Raw genomic sequence first — 15,750 nt, 5'->3', positions numbered from 1 at the left:
ACATCACTAGAGTAGTGGGATTGTGTAGGGCAGGGGTGTCAAACGCAAATTCACGGAGGGCCGAACTAAATATTTATTCTTTCAACATATGTAATGTTAACTTTTTCTTATTAAAATAAATGTTTAATAATAGTTTTGGATAAACTCTTTCCAGAAGCATTAACAAATGAGAAATAAAATATTCAATAAATAATATTTCTCTATAGAGGATTTGTCAAATGTTGCTAGTGTGCTGTCGAATAGTAAAATCTGAGGGCTATTGAGAATGTGGGAGAATAACATGATTCCTGAAACAATCAAATGGGTGACTGATTGTGGGCATGAACTCTAGCAGGGTTATTTGCCATGCCCTTTTTCCATTGGTACAGATATCCTTTGATTTACACACTTTTCAAGTTTTATGCCTAATGAGCTTGTATCCAGGTGCAGGACCATTTTTAACCAGGAATATATTTATCACTGTGACATGAAACTATTGGAAGATCGTTTTATCCTGAGATTAAAGTTCATAATACTTACTCAGGCCTGTGTGCGGGAGGGCGGGGTTTGCGGGCGATCGGGTTGGACAACGACAGTGTGGGGGCATCGGCTCTCGCTGCAGGGCGGCATCTTGGCGGATCAGCGGCCCCGTCACCGTGAGTCGCGGATCAGCCTGCGGCAGGGAGGGGGAGTGGGCAATGGTCCTGGCGAGGTCAGGCCCGAGGCCTCCGGTTCTGGGCGTTGGGAAGCGGCCTTGGCTTCCCCTGACACCGGCCAGGCCCCAAAACCAGAGTCCACGGTGAGACCCTGTAATGTAAACAGAGAAGGTGGGGGCGATTAGCAGACTGACGCCAATGCATTCTGGGATTTGTTGTATTACTGTGCATGCGCTATACTGGCGCGGCGGCCAGCGGGCCACCTGCAATACATTTTTGAAATGATCTTGCGGGCCAAATATAATTATATCGCGGGCCAAATTTGGCCCGCGGGCCAGAGTTTGACATGTGTGCCCTATGGCATTGGAACTCTGTAAATAGTAAGGGATTGCTTAAGGTGGGATGTGAGTGGGAAGGAAAGGGTGAGAATCACTGCTCTAGACCCAATTGTTACTGAAATATTTTGCTTGAGAAATATTGTCATTGGCCCATTTCCTTTAGCGTTCTGAAACCGTGCACATGACGAGTCAATGAGGGATGATTAAAGCAGTGGTCTTCAAACTTTCTTCCCACCCACAGACCACCTTAAGCAATCCCTTACTAATCACAGATGGCACAGGGACGCGAGTGGAAAGATAAAGGTTGAGAACTGTTGTATTGTGGTAACTCCACATCTGATTAGGTTAATTGTTAGGCAAGTGGTCAGAGAAGGACCCTCCCTCCCCCACCCCAAGAAAGGCTTAAATCACAGGAACAAAATAAGCTTCCGTCTCACTGCTCCCAATCTTACACACAGTCCTGATGTGGAATGTGGGGTCGCAGCTCCACGTTCACCCGAGTTCAGGTCCTGTCTGTGTGGAGTTTGTATGCTCTCCCCTTGTCTTGGACCAACTGGTCGGTCGCCTGACGAAGGCACCCGAACCCCCCGTTGAAACGCCGGTGTCCGGGGCAGTGGAGGAATTGGCTGAGAAGAGCGCGTAGCTCCCACCCCCCTCCCATGGTTGGAGAGGGATTAAACTGCGATCTCACGGTGCTGGGCTCGTCTCCAACAAAAGGAGCGGGAGGCAGGGTCCGCCGCGCATGGAACGAGGGGGGAAGGCATCGCCAACGAGACGTTCGGTCCGGCGTCGCCGCTGAAGCACAGACTCAGTGAGGATGGTCCCCAACTCCAGCCGCGTCTGTGTGTCCGGGAGCCGGGCGGGCTGAGTGCAGCGCTCCGATCCCCGGGATTCGGGACTCTGAGACAGAGTCTTCATTTTCACTTTCAGTGTGCATGCGCTATACTGGCACGGCGGCCAGTGGGCCAACTCTAATATATATTTAATATGATCTTGCGGGCCAAATATAATTATAATTTGGCCCGCGGGCCAGAGTTTGACATGTGTGGTGTAGGGAACCAGTCACTCATGGGATGGGATGATGCCCTGTCCCAGGATAATGATGCCCACAGCGACCAAGTAGTCATCTAAGTCCTGGAGGGCCACATCCAGTGACGCTGTAAGTTCAACCGCCCTTTGTAGATCAGGAACATTTTGCTCCAATAACCATTACTGTATGTATCCAGAGACAAAACAGCCTTAGAGTCACATGCTCTACACAGGATCGGAGGGCCTTCTGGTATTCGGCACTCAACTCACCAGGTCGCTGTTTTCTGGTGGTCAGGAGATGTCTGGTGTAGACCTCATTAACCTTATTGAGTCTTGGTCTCAATAGCAGCTTGGTATGAGCTGGCATCGCTGATCATCGGGAACACTTGGGGTCCGACATACAAGAAGAGTAGTCTGTCGGTTCGCTTTCATGGTGATGGTACCTGCTGCTACAGCCGGAAAGTTTTCAAAGCAGCGTAGCCAATGTTCAAACATGTTTGGGACACCTGGCAACGGGGTTCGATGTCGACCTTCTCAGGATTCGGGTACTGTTCTTTTTTTTAAATTTTTTATTTTTCACACCATAAATCACAATAGCCATGATATACACTTTTTCTTTTTCACACCTTTACAGTGACTTTTTCTCCCCCCCCCCTCCTCCCAAGCCACCCCCCCCACCCCCCCCTCATCCATTTTAGGTATACAATCTAGGTTGCATTAATTCAGTCAGACAATGTTGTCATTCAACAAAAATACACCAGAAATTCTACTGAGTCCATTCTTTTCTTTTCTTCTCCTTCCATCAACTTAGGTAATGTTTGTTCCCGGTAGGTTTTCGCTATTGTATTTAATGTAAGGCTCCCATACTTGTTCGAATATTTCAATATTATTTCTTAAACTATGTGTTATTTTTTCTAATGGAATACATTTATTCATTTCTATATACCATTGTTGTATTTTCAAATTATCTTCCAATTTCCAGGTTGACATAATACATTTTTTTGCTACGGCTAGGGCTATCTTAACAAATCTTTTTTGTGCATCTTCCAAGTCAATTCCAAATTCTTTATTTTTTATGTTACTTAGGAGAAAGATCTCTGGATTCTTTGGTATATTGTTTTCTGTTATTTTATTTAATATCTGATTGAGATCATCCCAAAATTTTTCTACTCTCTCACATGTCCAGATTACATGAATTGTTGTTCCCCTTTCTTTTTTACATCGAAAACATCTATCAGATACTGTTGGGTCCCATTTATTTAACTTTTGCGGTGTAATGTATAGTCTGTGTAACCAATTATATTGTATCATATGCAGTCTCGTATTTATTGTATTTCTCATCGTTCCAGAACATAATTTCTCCCATGTTTCCTTTTTTATCTTTATATTTAAATCTTGTTCCCATTTTTGTTTAGTTTTACCATTTGTTTCCTCATTCTCCTTTTCTTGCAGTTTAATATACATATTTGTTATAAATCTTTTGATTAACATTGTATCTGTAATCACATATTCAAGGTTACATCCCTCTGGTAAACTCAAATTGCTTCCTAATTTATCTTTCAAGTAGGATCTCAGTTGGTAATATGCCAGCGCTGTATCTCCAGTTATATTGTACTTATCTCTCATTTGTTCAAAGGATAAGAATCTACTTCCTGAAAAACAATTTTCTATTCTTTTAATCCCTTTTTTTTCCCATTTTCTAAAGGAAAGGTTGTCTATTGTAAAAGGGAGTAGCTTATTTTGCGTCAATATTAGTTTTGGTATTTGATAATTTGTTTTATTTCTTTCTACATGAATCTTGTTCCATATATTGAGGAGATGGTGTAATACTGGAGAAGTTCTATGTTGTACCAATTTTTCGTCCCATTTATATAATATGTGTTCAGGTATCTTTTCCCCTATTTTATCTAATTCTAGTCTCGTCCAGTCTGGTTTTTCCCTTGTTTGATAAAAATCTGATAGGTACCTTAATTGTGCGGCTCTATAATAATTTTTGAAGTTTGGCAATTGTAAGCCTCCTTGTTTATACCATTCTGTTAATTTATCTAGTGCTATCCTCGGTTTCCCCCCTCTCCATAAAAATCTCCTTATTATTTTCTTTAACTCTTTGAAGAATTTTTTTGTCAGTTGTATTGGCAATGCCTGAAATAAGTATAGTATCCTTGGAAAAATGTTCATTTTAATACAGTTTATCCTTCCTATCAGTGTTAGTGGTAGCTCTTTCCAATGCTCTAAATCGTCCTGTAATTTTTTCATTAGTGGATTGTAATTGAGTTTATATAATTGGCCTAGATTTTTGTTTATTTGCACACCTAGGTATCTTATTGCCTGCATTTGCCATCTGAATGGGGATTCCTCCTTAAATTTTGAGAAATCCGCGTTATTCATAGGCATTGCTTCACTTTTATTTACGTTTATCTTGTATCCCGACACTTCTCCATATTCCTTCAATTTCTTATATAGTTCTTTTATTGATAGTTCTGGTTCTGTTAAGTACACTATCACATCATCCGCAAATAGACTGATTTTATATTCCCTGTCTTTTATTTTTATTCCTTTTATATTATTATCTATTCTTATCGATACTGCTAGTGGTTCTATATCTAGCGCAAACAATAATGGTGATAGTGGGCATTGATGTAGTTCTTTTTCCACTGACCTGAGGTAGTGGGCTCCTCTCTCCACAGCGGGCCTCTTCGGACAGGTAAGGCCTTCACCTTTTTCCTCCGTTGTCTTCTCTTCCTCTCTTCTTTCCGTTGATTTTGATTTTTTTCCTTTTGTCTCCATCTTCTTTCCACCTTTATACTCACTTTTCTTTACTTGTATTTCTGTGCCTTTGTATTTTCTCTTGTTTTTCCCGACTTTTCTGGAGAGGGCTGGAGTTCACCGTCCGGCCACTACTCCATCACGTGACTCCTCCAGGATTCGGGTACTGTTCCATGCTTCTTTTGAAAAATTTATTTAATAAAATTGATGTACCATCAATAATCACAAAAGGCTGATATTGTGAAACTCGGGCTTTTATTAACTAAAGACAGGAACTACATCAACCATCAAAGAGAAAGCGAAACCTGTAAAGGGCTATGGTAGGATTGGTCTCGGGAGCTGTGTCGGACCAGCAGCGGCCAATCATGACACAACAGTGGTTCTTGCAGTTAGTGATTTTTTTATTTTTATTTTGACGATGTAAATTGTACTAAATGTCAGAGCAAGGTGTTTAGATAATTGTTGGAGATGGTTGTTGCCTGGTACTTGATGTTGCTTGGATGCCCAAGTTGGAATGTTATTTAGTTCTTGCTACATGATGGCTTGATTTGCCTCAATGAGAAATTGCCAGTGAAGTTATATTATCATCAAATCTCCCAGCTCTGATCTTTGGAGTCAAAGTGATTGAAGCAGATGGTTCAGGGCAGCAGTATGATAGACATTTGCAGCTATCTACTTGGGCTGAAACCATTGACCTCCAAAGAAGTTGTGGAAAATATGACTCCATTGCCAGGAATAATTACCCTATGAATTAAAAAAAAACTTGGTTGAAGAATTCCCTGATGTCCAGGGCAGTCTTTTTTTTTCTGGAATGTGCTGTTATTTTACTATGTTTCAACCAATGCAGTGTTGAGACGATTATCCTGGGAGAACCAAAGCTGACCATTGGCGATCATGTTATCGGTGAGGGTGTGGCATTCAGTAGCATCTTGGATCAGACTTTGAGAGGCAGGATAGTGTTGGCAGAATATTGACATGCTCTAGCATATAACTGAGCAACTTGCGTAAATCATTGCATGATCATAAGCCAGGGTGTTGCCAGTCCCTATTGTCTTTGGTGTATCCAGGGAACTCTGATATTTTTGCATGTTGGGGAGAAAAAGCAGTAAATGGATCAACTGTTTAAAATCAATTATTCTATATGCTGCAATACATTTTTATTTAAAATGTGTCTGTGTGTGGCCCTATCAAATAAAAATGTGAAAGATATCAGAGTGGTAATGGAAAGAAACAAATTGGTCACTATGAAGTTTGGTGTGTGTAGTTTTAAAAAAAAATTCTTTGTACCAATTTAGAAGTGTTTCACTTAAAGAGTTGTTATTTGCCAAGAACAGAATTTGGCCAGCATTGCAGGATCCAAATTGCAACTCCAACATAAACTAAGAACTCCTGCCGTGATTCAGCATGTGGCAGGGTCACCTACAAATTCAATCACTAGTTACAATTTACCTCAGAAATTTACAGGTGCCTGGATTCATCAAAGTGAAATGATAATATTGAAATGTGTCAAGCAAGTTTCCAAAGAAGAATGTCCAGTTTTGGTTGGAAACAATTGTGAAGCAAAATGAGAAGGGATTAAAGCCATAGCAAACATGTCTCCCCCGTCCAGCTCCAAAACATTGATCTGCTGCTAATATACTGTATTCAAATCTTGTTAACTGGACATTTCCAATCACTAACACATTTGTAAAGAAACATGATCTTATGACAGTCACATGTACACTGGATCATTGACACAAGCCACCATAAAATTGTTCTTCATGCGCTCTTCCGTCTTCTATCTATCTCTCTTTCTCAAACGAATGATCCCTTCTGCATGTTTGCGGTTAAGTACTCTGACCTGAAATGAGCTGTGGTTGAGAAGTGAGCTGTCAAAAGATTCTTTGCAACTTCATATTGTGAATATAGTTTTGAATGTCATTTACAGACATTGAATTTTGAGGTGAAGTGAATGAGAACACTTCTACCTGGATGCAGGTTTTTGGGCAGCGAAAGGAAAAGGCATGTTCGTGATTTCTTTGTCTGGCAAAGCTCACTGAAGAGGTATATTTAGTTTGTGCTGGTTACATGGGAATGGTGCTAGAAGGCACTGAAATTAAATTCTTGTGTGGAGTAATTCAGGGTCTGTTTTTGTCATTGTTTACATTTGGAAAATCTCATCTGCTCAAAATGGGAAAGAAGAAGATTAAATTTGCTGTTAGTTTCAGACTGTTGAACACTAACTGATCTGTTTTGTAACTTGAAACTAAAGCAAATATTTATAATAGATTTGACCACCATTCTGTGTTTGGTTCTTTTCCACAGTGGCATGTCTGTATACAAACAAAAGCAGCACTGTCCACTCTTGCTACTATCCAGATAGTCTTGTCCAACTTTGCTGTTGGGAGATCTTGCTGATAAATAATCTTCAAACTAATCATGAACAAAAAGCCATTACATTTGTTAAATCAGGGGAATCAATTTGCGTTAATTTGATATGGTCTTTTTAAAAAAAAACATGAGTTAAAAGCTCACAAGTTCAAAACCCATTGCAGAGACTTGAGCAAATGACAATCTTAACTGGCATTTCCCCATTTGTAGTATGGATAGCATATTTCATGAAATAGCAGTCAACTCTGGTTAATGTTTAATCTTCCAGAAAAATTCAAACAATTTGATTGTGGTGCATAGGATCTCTTTTTGTGCAATTTCCTGAATTGTGTGTACTTGAACAGGAAAGATAAAGGAGTGAACAAAGTGGTGTTTTTGAGATCAGAAAATTCAAGGGGTAATTATAAAGAAAACACTTTCTGCAGAGTGGGGGTGAAGAACAAGGGCCCCAGCAACATATTAATGTGGACTACTGGAGTGCGAGGCCCGAAAACGTAATTATTGAAAACAGTTTCAATTTTTAGATTCTACCATCTGCATCACCAAAATACACAGATGTCCATATTTTTAGGAGATAATAATCAGTTGGATTAAACAAAAATCTATAGAACTGGCATGCATAAAATTAGTGCAGTGGTTAAATTATAGGATACTGGGCTGGTTATCTGGAGACCAAGAATATTGATTTGGATACTTGAATTTGGATTCTAATATATGGCAGTTTGGGTATTTAAAATTCAAGTAATTAATTAAATCTGCAATTTAAAAAAAAAATCAGTTTTGATTTTTGATGACTGAATATTGTTGTTAAATTACATCAACCACTAACATTCTTCAAGGGACATAGACCTACTGTTTTAGATGAATGATAGCTGCCTGATGAATTGGACATATCCATGTCCTATGAACAAAAAATATACAAAAGAAACATGATTTCTGTTATTCTAGTGCCCCAAGAAATACCAAGGCAATATGTGTGAATTAGTTCAGTTGATGATCTGACAGTGTTTTGGTTTGAAATGTCCACTATTTTTCTCTCATTGATGTTGCTTGAGCTGCTGGAGTTCCTCTAGAAGATTTGCTTTACTTGACCATTCAAATATGCTGGAGGTGCTCAATGACATACTTCAACTGTGACAGAACTTAATTGGCTGCATGTTCTTTGGGGTATCCTTAAAAGTACAAGTCTTGAGATATCTCTTGTATATGAAATGCATGATCTTGTACTAATCGAGCCAAAGTCATCTATTTTTATTACCTGTTACCATGTTTCGCCTAGTCATTTTGAAACCAGATTTCCTCTTAAGGGCATCATGAAAAGGATTTTTTAAGCTTAGCCTATATCCTGGCTCCACCAGTTGTAAAATATAGTGCCGTGAAAACAAAAAAAAAAATTCAACCTTGAGATACTCAAAAAGGTGACATGAGGAGCTGCTTGAAATTTAAGTGCCTGTCGTTGAAGCAACAAAGCTATAAAATGCATATCTGCCACATCAGTATTATAGAAAAGGTGTGATGTCTATAAATTTTCTGCAGTAACCACTGGTGCTTGGATCCATTGTGTGTGACATGCAGCAACAAATCAAGGCTCATGGGATTGGGGGCAAAATATTGATGTGGATTGAGATCTGGCTGGCAGGTAGAAGACAGAGAGTTGGGATAAATGGCTCGTTTTCTGAGTGGCAGGCGGTGACCAGTGGGGTGCCAAAGGGATCTGTACTGGGACCTCAGCTGTTCACAATTTACATTAATGATCTGGATGAGGGGATTGGATGTAATATCTCCAAATTTGCAGATGACACTAAGCTAGGAGGGGTTGTGTGCATGGAAGATGGGGTCAGGAAGCACCAGTGTGATTTGGATAAATTGAGGGACTGGGCAGATACATGGCAAATGCACTACAATGTCAATAAATGTGAGGTTATCCACTTTGGTAATACAAACCGGAGAGCAGATTACTATTTGAATGGCAATAGATTAAGAGATGGGGAAGTGCAGAGAGACCTAGGGGTACTTGTACACCAGTCTCTGAAGGCGAGCATGCAGGTACAGAAGGCGGTTAAAAAGGCAAATGGTATGTTGGCCTTCATATCAAGAGGGTTTGAGTATAGGAACAAGGATACCTTACTGCAGCTGTACAGGGCCTTGGTGAGACCCCACCTGGAGTATTGTGTGCAGTTTTGGTCACCTTATCTAAGGAAGGATGTTCTTGCAATGGAGGGAGTGCAGAGACGATTCACCAGGCTGATACCTGGAATGGCAGGAATGACTTATGAGGAAAGATTGCGCAAATTGGGATTGTACTCCCTGGAGTTTAGAAGATTGAGAGGGGATCTCATAGAGACATATAAAATTCTGGCAGGACTGGTCAGAATGGATGCAGATGGGATGTTTCCGATAATGGGAAAATCCAGAACCCGGGGCCATGGTTTGAGGATAATAGGCAAACCATTTAGGACCGAGATGAGGAGGAATTTCTTTACCCAGAGGGTGGTGAATCTGTGGAATTCATTGCCACAGAGGGCAGTAGAGGCAGGTTCATTAAATCTATTTAAGAGGGAATTAGATATATTTCTTCAGTATAAGGGCATTAAAGGTTACGGAGAGAAGGCGGGGACGGGGTACTGAACTTTAAGATCAGTCATGATCTCGTTGAATGGCAGAGCAGGCTCGAAGGGTCGAATGACCTACTCCTGCTCCTATCTTCTATGTTTCTATGAGTTGTTTTAAATGAGAGTCTTCCAATGGTTCTTCTTAAATTTTATTTTGCAATATTTATATAGATTTACATTTTTGAATATTGTCTGGGGATGTTCCAAAATTGATCCAGCAGTGATAAATTGTTAAGTTTTATATTGTGGCACAGTTGCTGACCCTGGGGCTGAAAATTGTATTATTTTTGAGGTTAACACCTACCAAAGCAAAATATTTTTGTGGATATTTCAAAGAGCCCCATTTGGTAGAGATTTGTACTTAAGACCATGGCACCATAATATATAGGAGTAAAGATAGTCTATTCAGCCCATCAAGTCTGCTTACTATTAATCACGTGGATCAAATTTCCACCTGCCCCATAGCGTGGCTTTCTCATAACCTTTGATGCCCTGACTATTAAGAACATACAAATCTCTACCTTAACTGCATCTAGTGACCTGTCCTCCCCAATTGCTGGTGGCATCAAATGCCACAGATTTGATACCCTCTGGCTAAATAAATTTGTCTTTTCTAAACAGATCCCCTTCAATCCTGAAGTTGTGCCTTCTTGTTTTAGACTCTCCCACCAGGGAAACAACCTTTCTACATTTATTCTGTCCATGCCTTTCAACATTTGAAATGTTTCAAGGAGATTTATATATACAGCACAAAAAAAAGGTAGTGACCCAACACTGATCCCTGTGGAACACACTAGCAACTGGTAGCCAATGGGAATACGATCCCTGTATTCCAACTCTGCTTCCTGCCAATCAGCCAATGATATACCCATACTAGTATGTTTCCTGTTATACCATGTGCTCTTGTTCAGTAGCCTTGTGTGCTTCTTCTTTGGCTTGGCTTCGCGGACGAAGATTTATGGAGGGGGTAAAAAGTCCACGTCAGCTGCAGGCTCGTTTGTGGCTGACAAGTCCGATGCGGGACAGGCAGACACGGTTGCAGCGGTTGCAGGGGAAAATTGGTTGGTTGGGGTTGGGTGTTGGGTTTTTCCTCCTTTGCCTTTTGTCAGTGAGGTGGGCTCTGCGGTCTTCTTCAAAGGAGGTTGCTGCCCGCCAAACTGTGAGGCGCCAAGATGTACGGTTTGAGGCGTTATCAGCCCACTGGCGGTGTGCAGCACTTTGTCAAAGGCCTTCTGAAAATCCAAATACACAACATCCACTGCATCTTCTTTATCTAGCCTGTCTGTCACTTCTTCAAAGAATTCCAATAGCTTTGTCAAGCAAGAATTTCCCTTGGGGAAACCATGCTGGCTTTGGCCTATCTTGTCATGCCTCCATTACCTCATCCTTGACAATGGACTCCAACTGCTTCCCAACCACTGATGTCAGGTCAACCGGTCTGAAATTTCATTTCTGCTGCTTCCCTCTCTTCTTGAATAGTGGGATGACATTTACAATTTTCAGGAATCTGGGACCATACCAGAATCTAATGATTCCTTAAAGATCATTACCAATGTCTCCAAAATCTCTACAGCTACTTCTTTCAGAACCCAAGGGTGCAATCCATCTGGTTTGGGAGACTTATCCACTCTTAGACCATTCATCTTTCTGAGCACCTTCTCCCTATAATAGTAACTGCACTCACTTCCTTTCCCTGATACCCTTTAACATCTGGCACACTGCTTGTGTCTTCCACGGTGATGATGGTGATGCCATCTCCTTGCATCTCATTATTCAGGATCATTTTCTTGTGGCCTTGTATCCAATCTCACCTCTCTTTTAGTCTTTACACTTGAAGCTTTTTAATATCCTCTGATATAATTTGCTAGCCCACTTTCAAACTTCATCTTTTCCCTCTGAGTTTTTTTTAAATTTACCCTTTGCAAGTTTAAAAACTTTTTTTTGCTTCCAGGTATGCTCTCTCTTTTGCTTTTATATTGGCTTTAACTTCCCTTGTCAACCATAGCAGTGATATTTTTCCATTCTCATATTTCCACTTTTTTTTTGGTACTGTATCTATTTCTCCTGCACCATCCTCATTTCCTGAAGAAACTCCATCCATTTCTGCTCAGCTGTCTTCCTTACTGGTGCCCCCTTCCAATCTCTTTTGGCTAGTTCCCCTCTCATGCCTTCGTAATTCACTTTATCCCCTTGTGTTGAATATACAGCACCCTCCATAATGTTTGGGAAAGACACTTTTTTCCTTTCTTTCCCCCATGGTCCAGTTATAAATTTGTAATGAAACAACTCGCACGTAATTAAAATGCACATTCCAGATTTTATGCATGGATATTTGTATAGATTTTGGTTTGACCATGTATAAAATGAAACATTTTTCATACATAGTTTCTTCATTTCAGGTACCATAATGTTTTGCTTCACAGGTGTTTGTGAGCAAGTGGGTATGTTTAATTGATTCGTTGGTGCAGAGAGAAGAGAGCTATTGCTTCTTAGCTTCGGTCACCTTTGGTTGCCATTTTTTAAAGAGGAACAGAGTTGTTTTGATGAAAATCAAAAGAAGCCCGTGAGAGGCTAAAAAAACAAGATTAAAAATAATGACATCACCCAAACTTTAGGATTACAAAAATCAACAATTTGAAACATCATTAAGAAGAAAGAGTGTACTGGTGAGCTCAATAATCATTAAAGGGACTGGTATTCCAAGGAAGATCTGCACTGCTGAAGAGACAGGAATTCTCATAAATAAATAAAAATCCCCAAACACGTCCAACAGATCAGAAACACTCTTCAGGAGGAAGGTATAGGTATGTCGGTGACTGCTGTCTTCAGAAGACTTCATGAACAGAAATCTAGAAGTTATGCTGCAAAATGCAAATGCCACACTTGGAAGTTCCTTTACCCCTCCACGCTTGGCTCTTGCCATCACTCTGGCAAGATTATCACATAATCTTATGCCTCATCTTTCCAGAAGACCTTTACCAGAATTCTGCAGGCTCTTTTAAAACTTCTTGGCAAACCATAATCTGGCCTTTCTGTGTCTCACTAGTGGTTTGCATCTTGCAGTGTAGCCTCTGTATTGTTGAAAAATGACAACTATGGTCTTCAAAGGTGATTAAAAGCTTCGAAGCAAGCCCAGCTCTCTCATACCTGCACTGATGAAGCAATTAAACATACATGAGAAATCACAAACACCCGTGAAACCAAATACCCCAAACATTATGTTGCCCTGAAATGAGGGGACTATGTAAAAAAAAAAATGCTGTAATCAAACCAAAATGTATACAAATAACCTTGAATAAAATCTGGAAAGTACACTTTAATTGCATGTGAATTGTTAGATTTCAAATTTTAAGTTTGTACCACAGGAGTAAATCTTCCATTGTTGTCACGTAATGCTACATTTACATGAAATTCTTTAACTTTTGTCCACCATAAGGCAGACAGAGTCCACCACTTTGTTCAGTGCCCCTCACAGAAACCTACAGCACCTGCCTGGTATTCCACGGCAGTCTCCCCTTCAAATACTGACCAGTCCTGAGGGAAAAGTAAAGGGGGAAAAAAAGTGTCTTTGTCCCAAACATTATGTATATTTAATTTGAACAAGGAATTCATTTTTTTGAAAGCATAACTATATTTCCAAATCTACTATTCAATATCCTCTAAACTTCATAATTCACATGACTTTTTGTTTCTTAAGATGAAGAATATCACTTGTCACCCTATTATTTGGAAAAAACAACCTGGATTGAAATATTTATTTCCTCCCTACTCCATCCATTTGCATAATAAAAGCATAATTCTTTCCAATAATGTAGAAGCTGCAAGTTGTTCAATTAATATGGCGATAGCATAAAAGTTGATGTTTGTGGTTTCCTGAATACAAATGAAGATTGACATTAAATCAAATTTTAAAGCTATTTTTCTCCTCTTTGGAGGCATGGTTCCAGACACTAGCCCTATATATTCCCAGTTGGAAGCTCCTGATCAAATTCTCTTAACTGTATTTAAAATGTTTGCCAGTGGAATTTGTGCACTTTCCTATTTGTTGCCATAAAATTGTGTACTGCAATTGCAGTATTTGCCGAAGTGAAACCCTTCAGGAGTTCCATGGTACTTCCATGCTCCTTCAGTAAAATGTTTGGTCAAAGTTGGGGTTTCAAGCCCTGTCTGTCATTCACCCTCCCTGATTGTATTGAACTGGTTCCCTGACCTCATGGACTTGGATGTCAAAGCACATCCTTTTTACCCAAATATTCACTTACCCTTCACTTCTCTCAATGTGTTTTGTTGGCAGGTGGAATGGATACAGCAACAGGTGGTAAAAAGGCGAATAAAAAGGGATTTTAAAGCTAGCGCTTCCCAGTATCCTTTCTTCAATGATCCAAAATGGCCGAGCATGTGGTATATAGTAAGTATATGATTCCGTAAATGTCTTGAAACGTACTTGGCTTTTTTGGGAGTTTGGAGCTCTTTGCAGTGCCCATGTTGCAAAGTTGAACACTGAGATCAGCAAAGGGTTAGTTGCCTGTTCTCTATATTTGGTTTTTCTCTATGCTGTTGTATTCAACACAGTTTATTAAAGGTTGAACAGAAATGTTCTGAATTGTGGTGCCAGTTGGCTTCAAACCAACCAAGGCGGATATCAGCGGTGAACCTCTTAGTGTGAATGAGATTTCTGTACTTGATAGAAAAGGTTGAATTGTTTTATTTTTTTCTGATATTGCCTATTTTAAAAGTATTTGTGTATGTTTTAAAAATTTCTTTGTCTAATTCACGAGAAAAATCTGATTGTTGATGTTATAAATCTGTTCAATAGTTTTTGACAATGAAACCCACCTCTCATTGTTAGACCACTTTACTTCACAGGATGACTGTGGCAGTGAGGTCCAGAGGTGGTTTATAAATTGGTGGTAGAATAAGTGCATGGAGGAGGGGGCAAGCATGAAGTGGTGACTGGTTTAAGTGCAATCCAACTGGATACTGTATTACTGTTAATCTATCATGCTTGGTACTTTGATATGGCAGATTTTTCAGACTGTTGGATGTTATTTCAAATAATACTCCAAAACATTTTTTTAATGTTGCACTGTAGTATAATTCAAAACTTGTGTGGGTACCAGAACCAGGTAAGTTTCAAGGAAGCACAGGAAAGAGACCACAATGATATTAAGGGAAACACTAGAAAGAGATCTAAGGAATTTGAAAGGTGGATGGGAACTTAGAGCAAAGGTATGCTGGAAATCTGGAGTGTTGAAGTAAGTGGGGGAAATCCAAACCCACTGAGCCTACTGCAGAACATTTCTTAACATCAGATAATTGCAAGGCTTAATTCCACACCATTTCCCATCCACTATTTCTTCTCTTTTTCAGGCTGCAGTAAGCCATGGGTTACCTGGTTTTGTTGAATGGGGGCACCAGTGTCCCCCTCGCACATCTGTAAACATTTAAGTGCAATGAGAGGAAATGTATATCTACAAATCAGTACCTTCATGTGCCCATCTAAACTACTGAATTCCCCCGCCAAACCTACACATCAAAATAAAAATCTATTCTATGGTATATAGATTGTACTGAGAATATATTCCCATATAATTTACGAGGGTATTTGTGCTGAATGTGAAGTTGTTCCACTTGACTTTTATTTTTTTTATTTTCTCCACTTGTTAGCATTGTAATGATGACACTCACCACTGCCAGTCAGATATGAATATCGTTGGAGCCTGGCGAAGAGGATACACAGGCCGAAATGTAGTCATAACCATTCTGGATGATGGGATTGAGAGAAATCACCCTGACCTTGAACAGAATTATGTACGTTTTTACTTTTTTCTTGTCCTAATGCAAAAAAAAAACACAAAATAAAATGTAGTGCATACCAAGCTCATATCATTAACTGAATTTATTGCATTAAAGCATAATTGCAAGGTTTAAAATGTTGTTCCTCTGTGGAGTTTGAACCCATTATCATTTCTACAATTGGAATTTGAACTTGCACCCATT

The 15,750-nt window shown here is 39.8% G+C and overlaps 1 protein-coding gene across 7 annotated transcripts in view; it reads left to right on the top strand.

The window, feature by feature from the left end:
- pcsk5b (proprotein convertase subtilisin/kexin type 5b) overlaps positions 1-15,750 on the top strand; it is a 430,761-nt gene that overhangs the window by 54,488 nt on the left and 360,523 nt on the right. For all 7 annotated transcript variants that reach the window (XM_069930561.1, XM_069930563.1, XM_069930567.1 and 4 more), the window contains 2 exons: positions 14,045-14,158; positions 15,418-15,561. In XM_069930561.1, coding sequence (XP_069786662.1) covers positions 14,045-14,158; positions 15,418-15,561 — 258 coding nt within the window. The remainder of the gene's footprint in view (positions 1-14,044; positions 14,159-15,417; positions 15,562-15,750) is intronic.

The sequence above is a fragment of the Narcine bancroftii genome, chromosome 1 (genome assembly GCF_036971445.1).
Source record: "Narcine bancroftii isolate sNarBan1 chromosome 1, sNarBan1.hap1, whole genome shotgun sequence".
Taxonomy (NCBI): domain Eukaryota; kingdom Metazoa; phylum Chordata; class Chondrichthyes; order Torpediniformes; family Narcinidae; genus Narcine; species Narcine bancroftii.
Note: the sequence above shows the minus strand (reverse complement) of the source record. Positions and strands in the feature narration are given on the sequence as shown.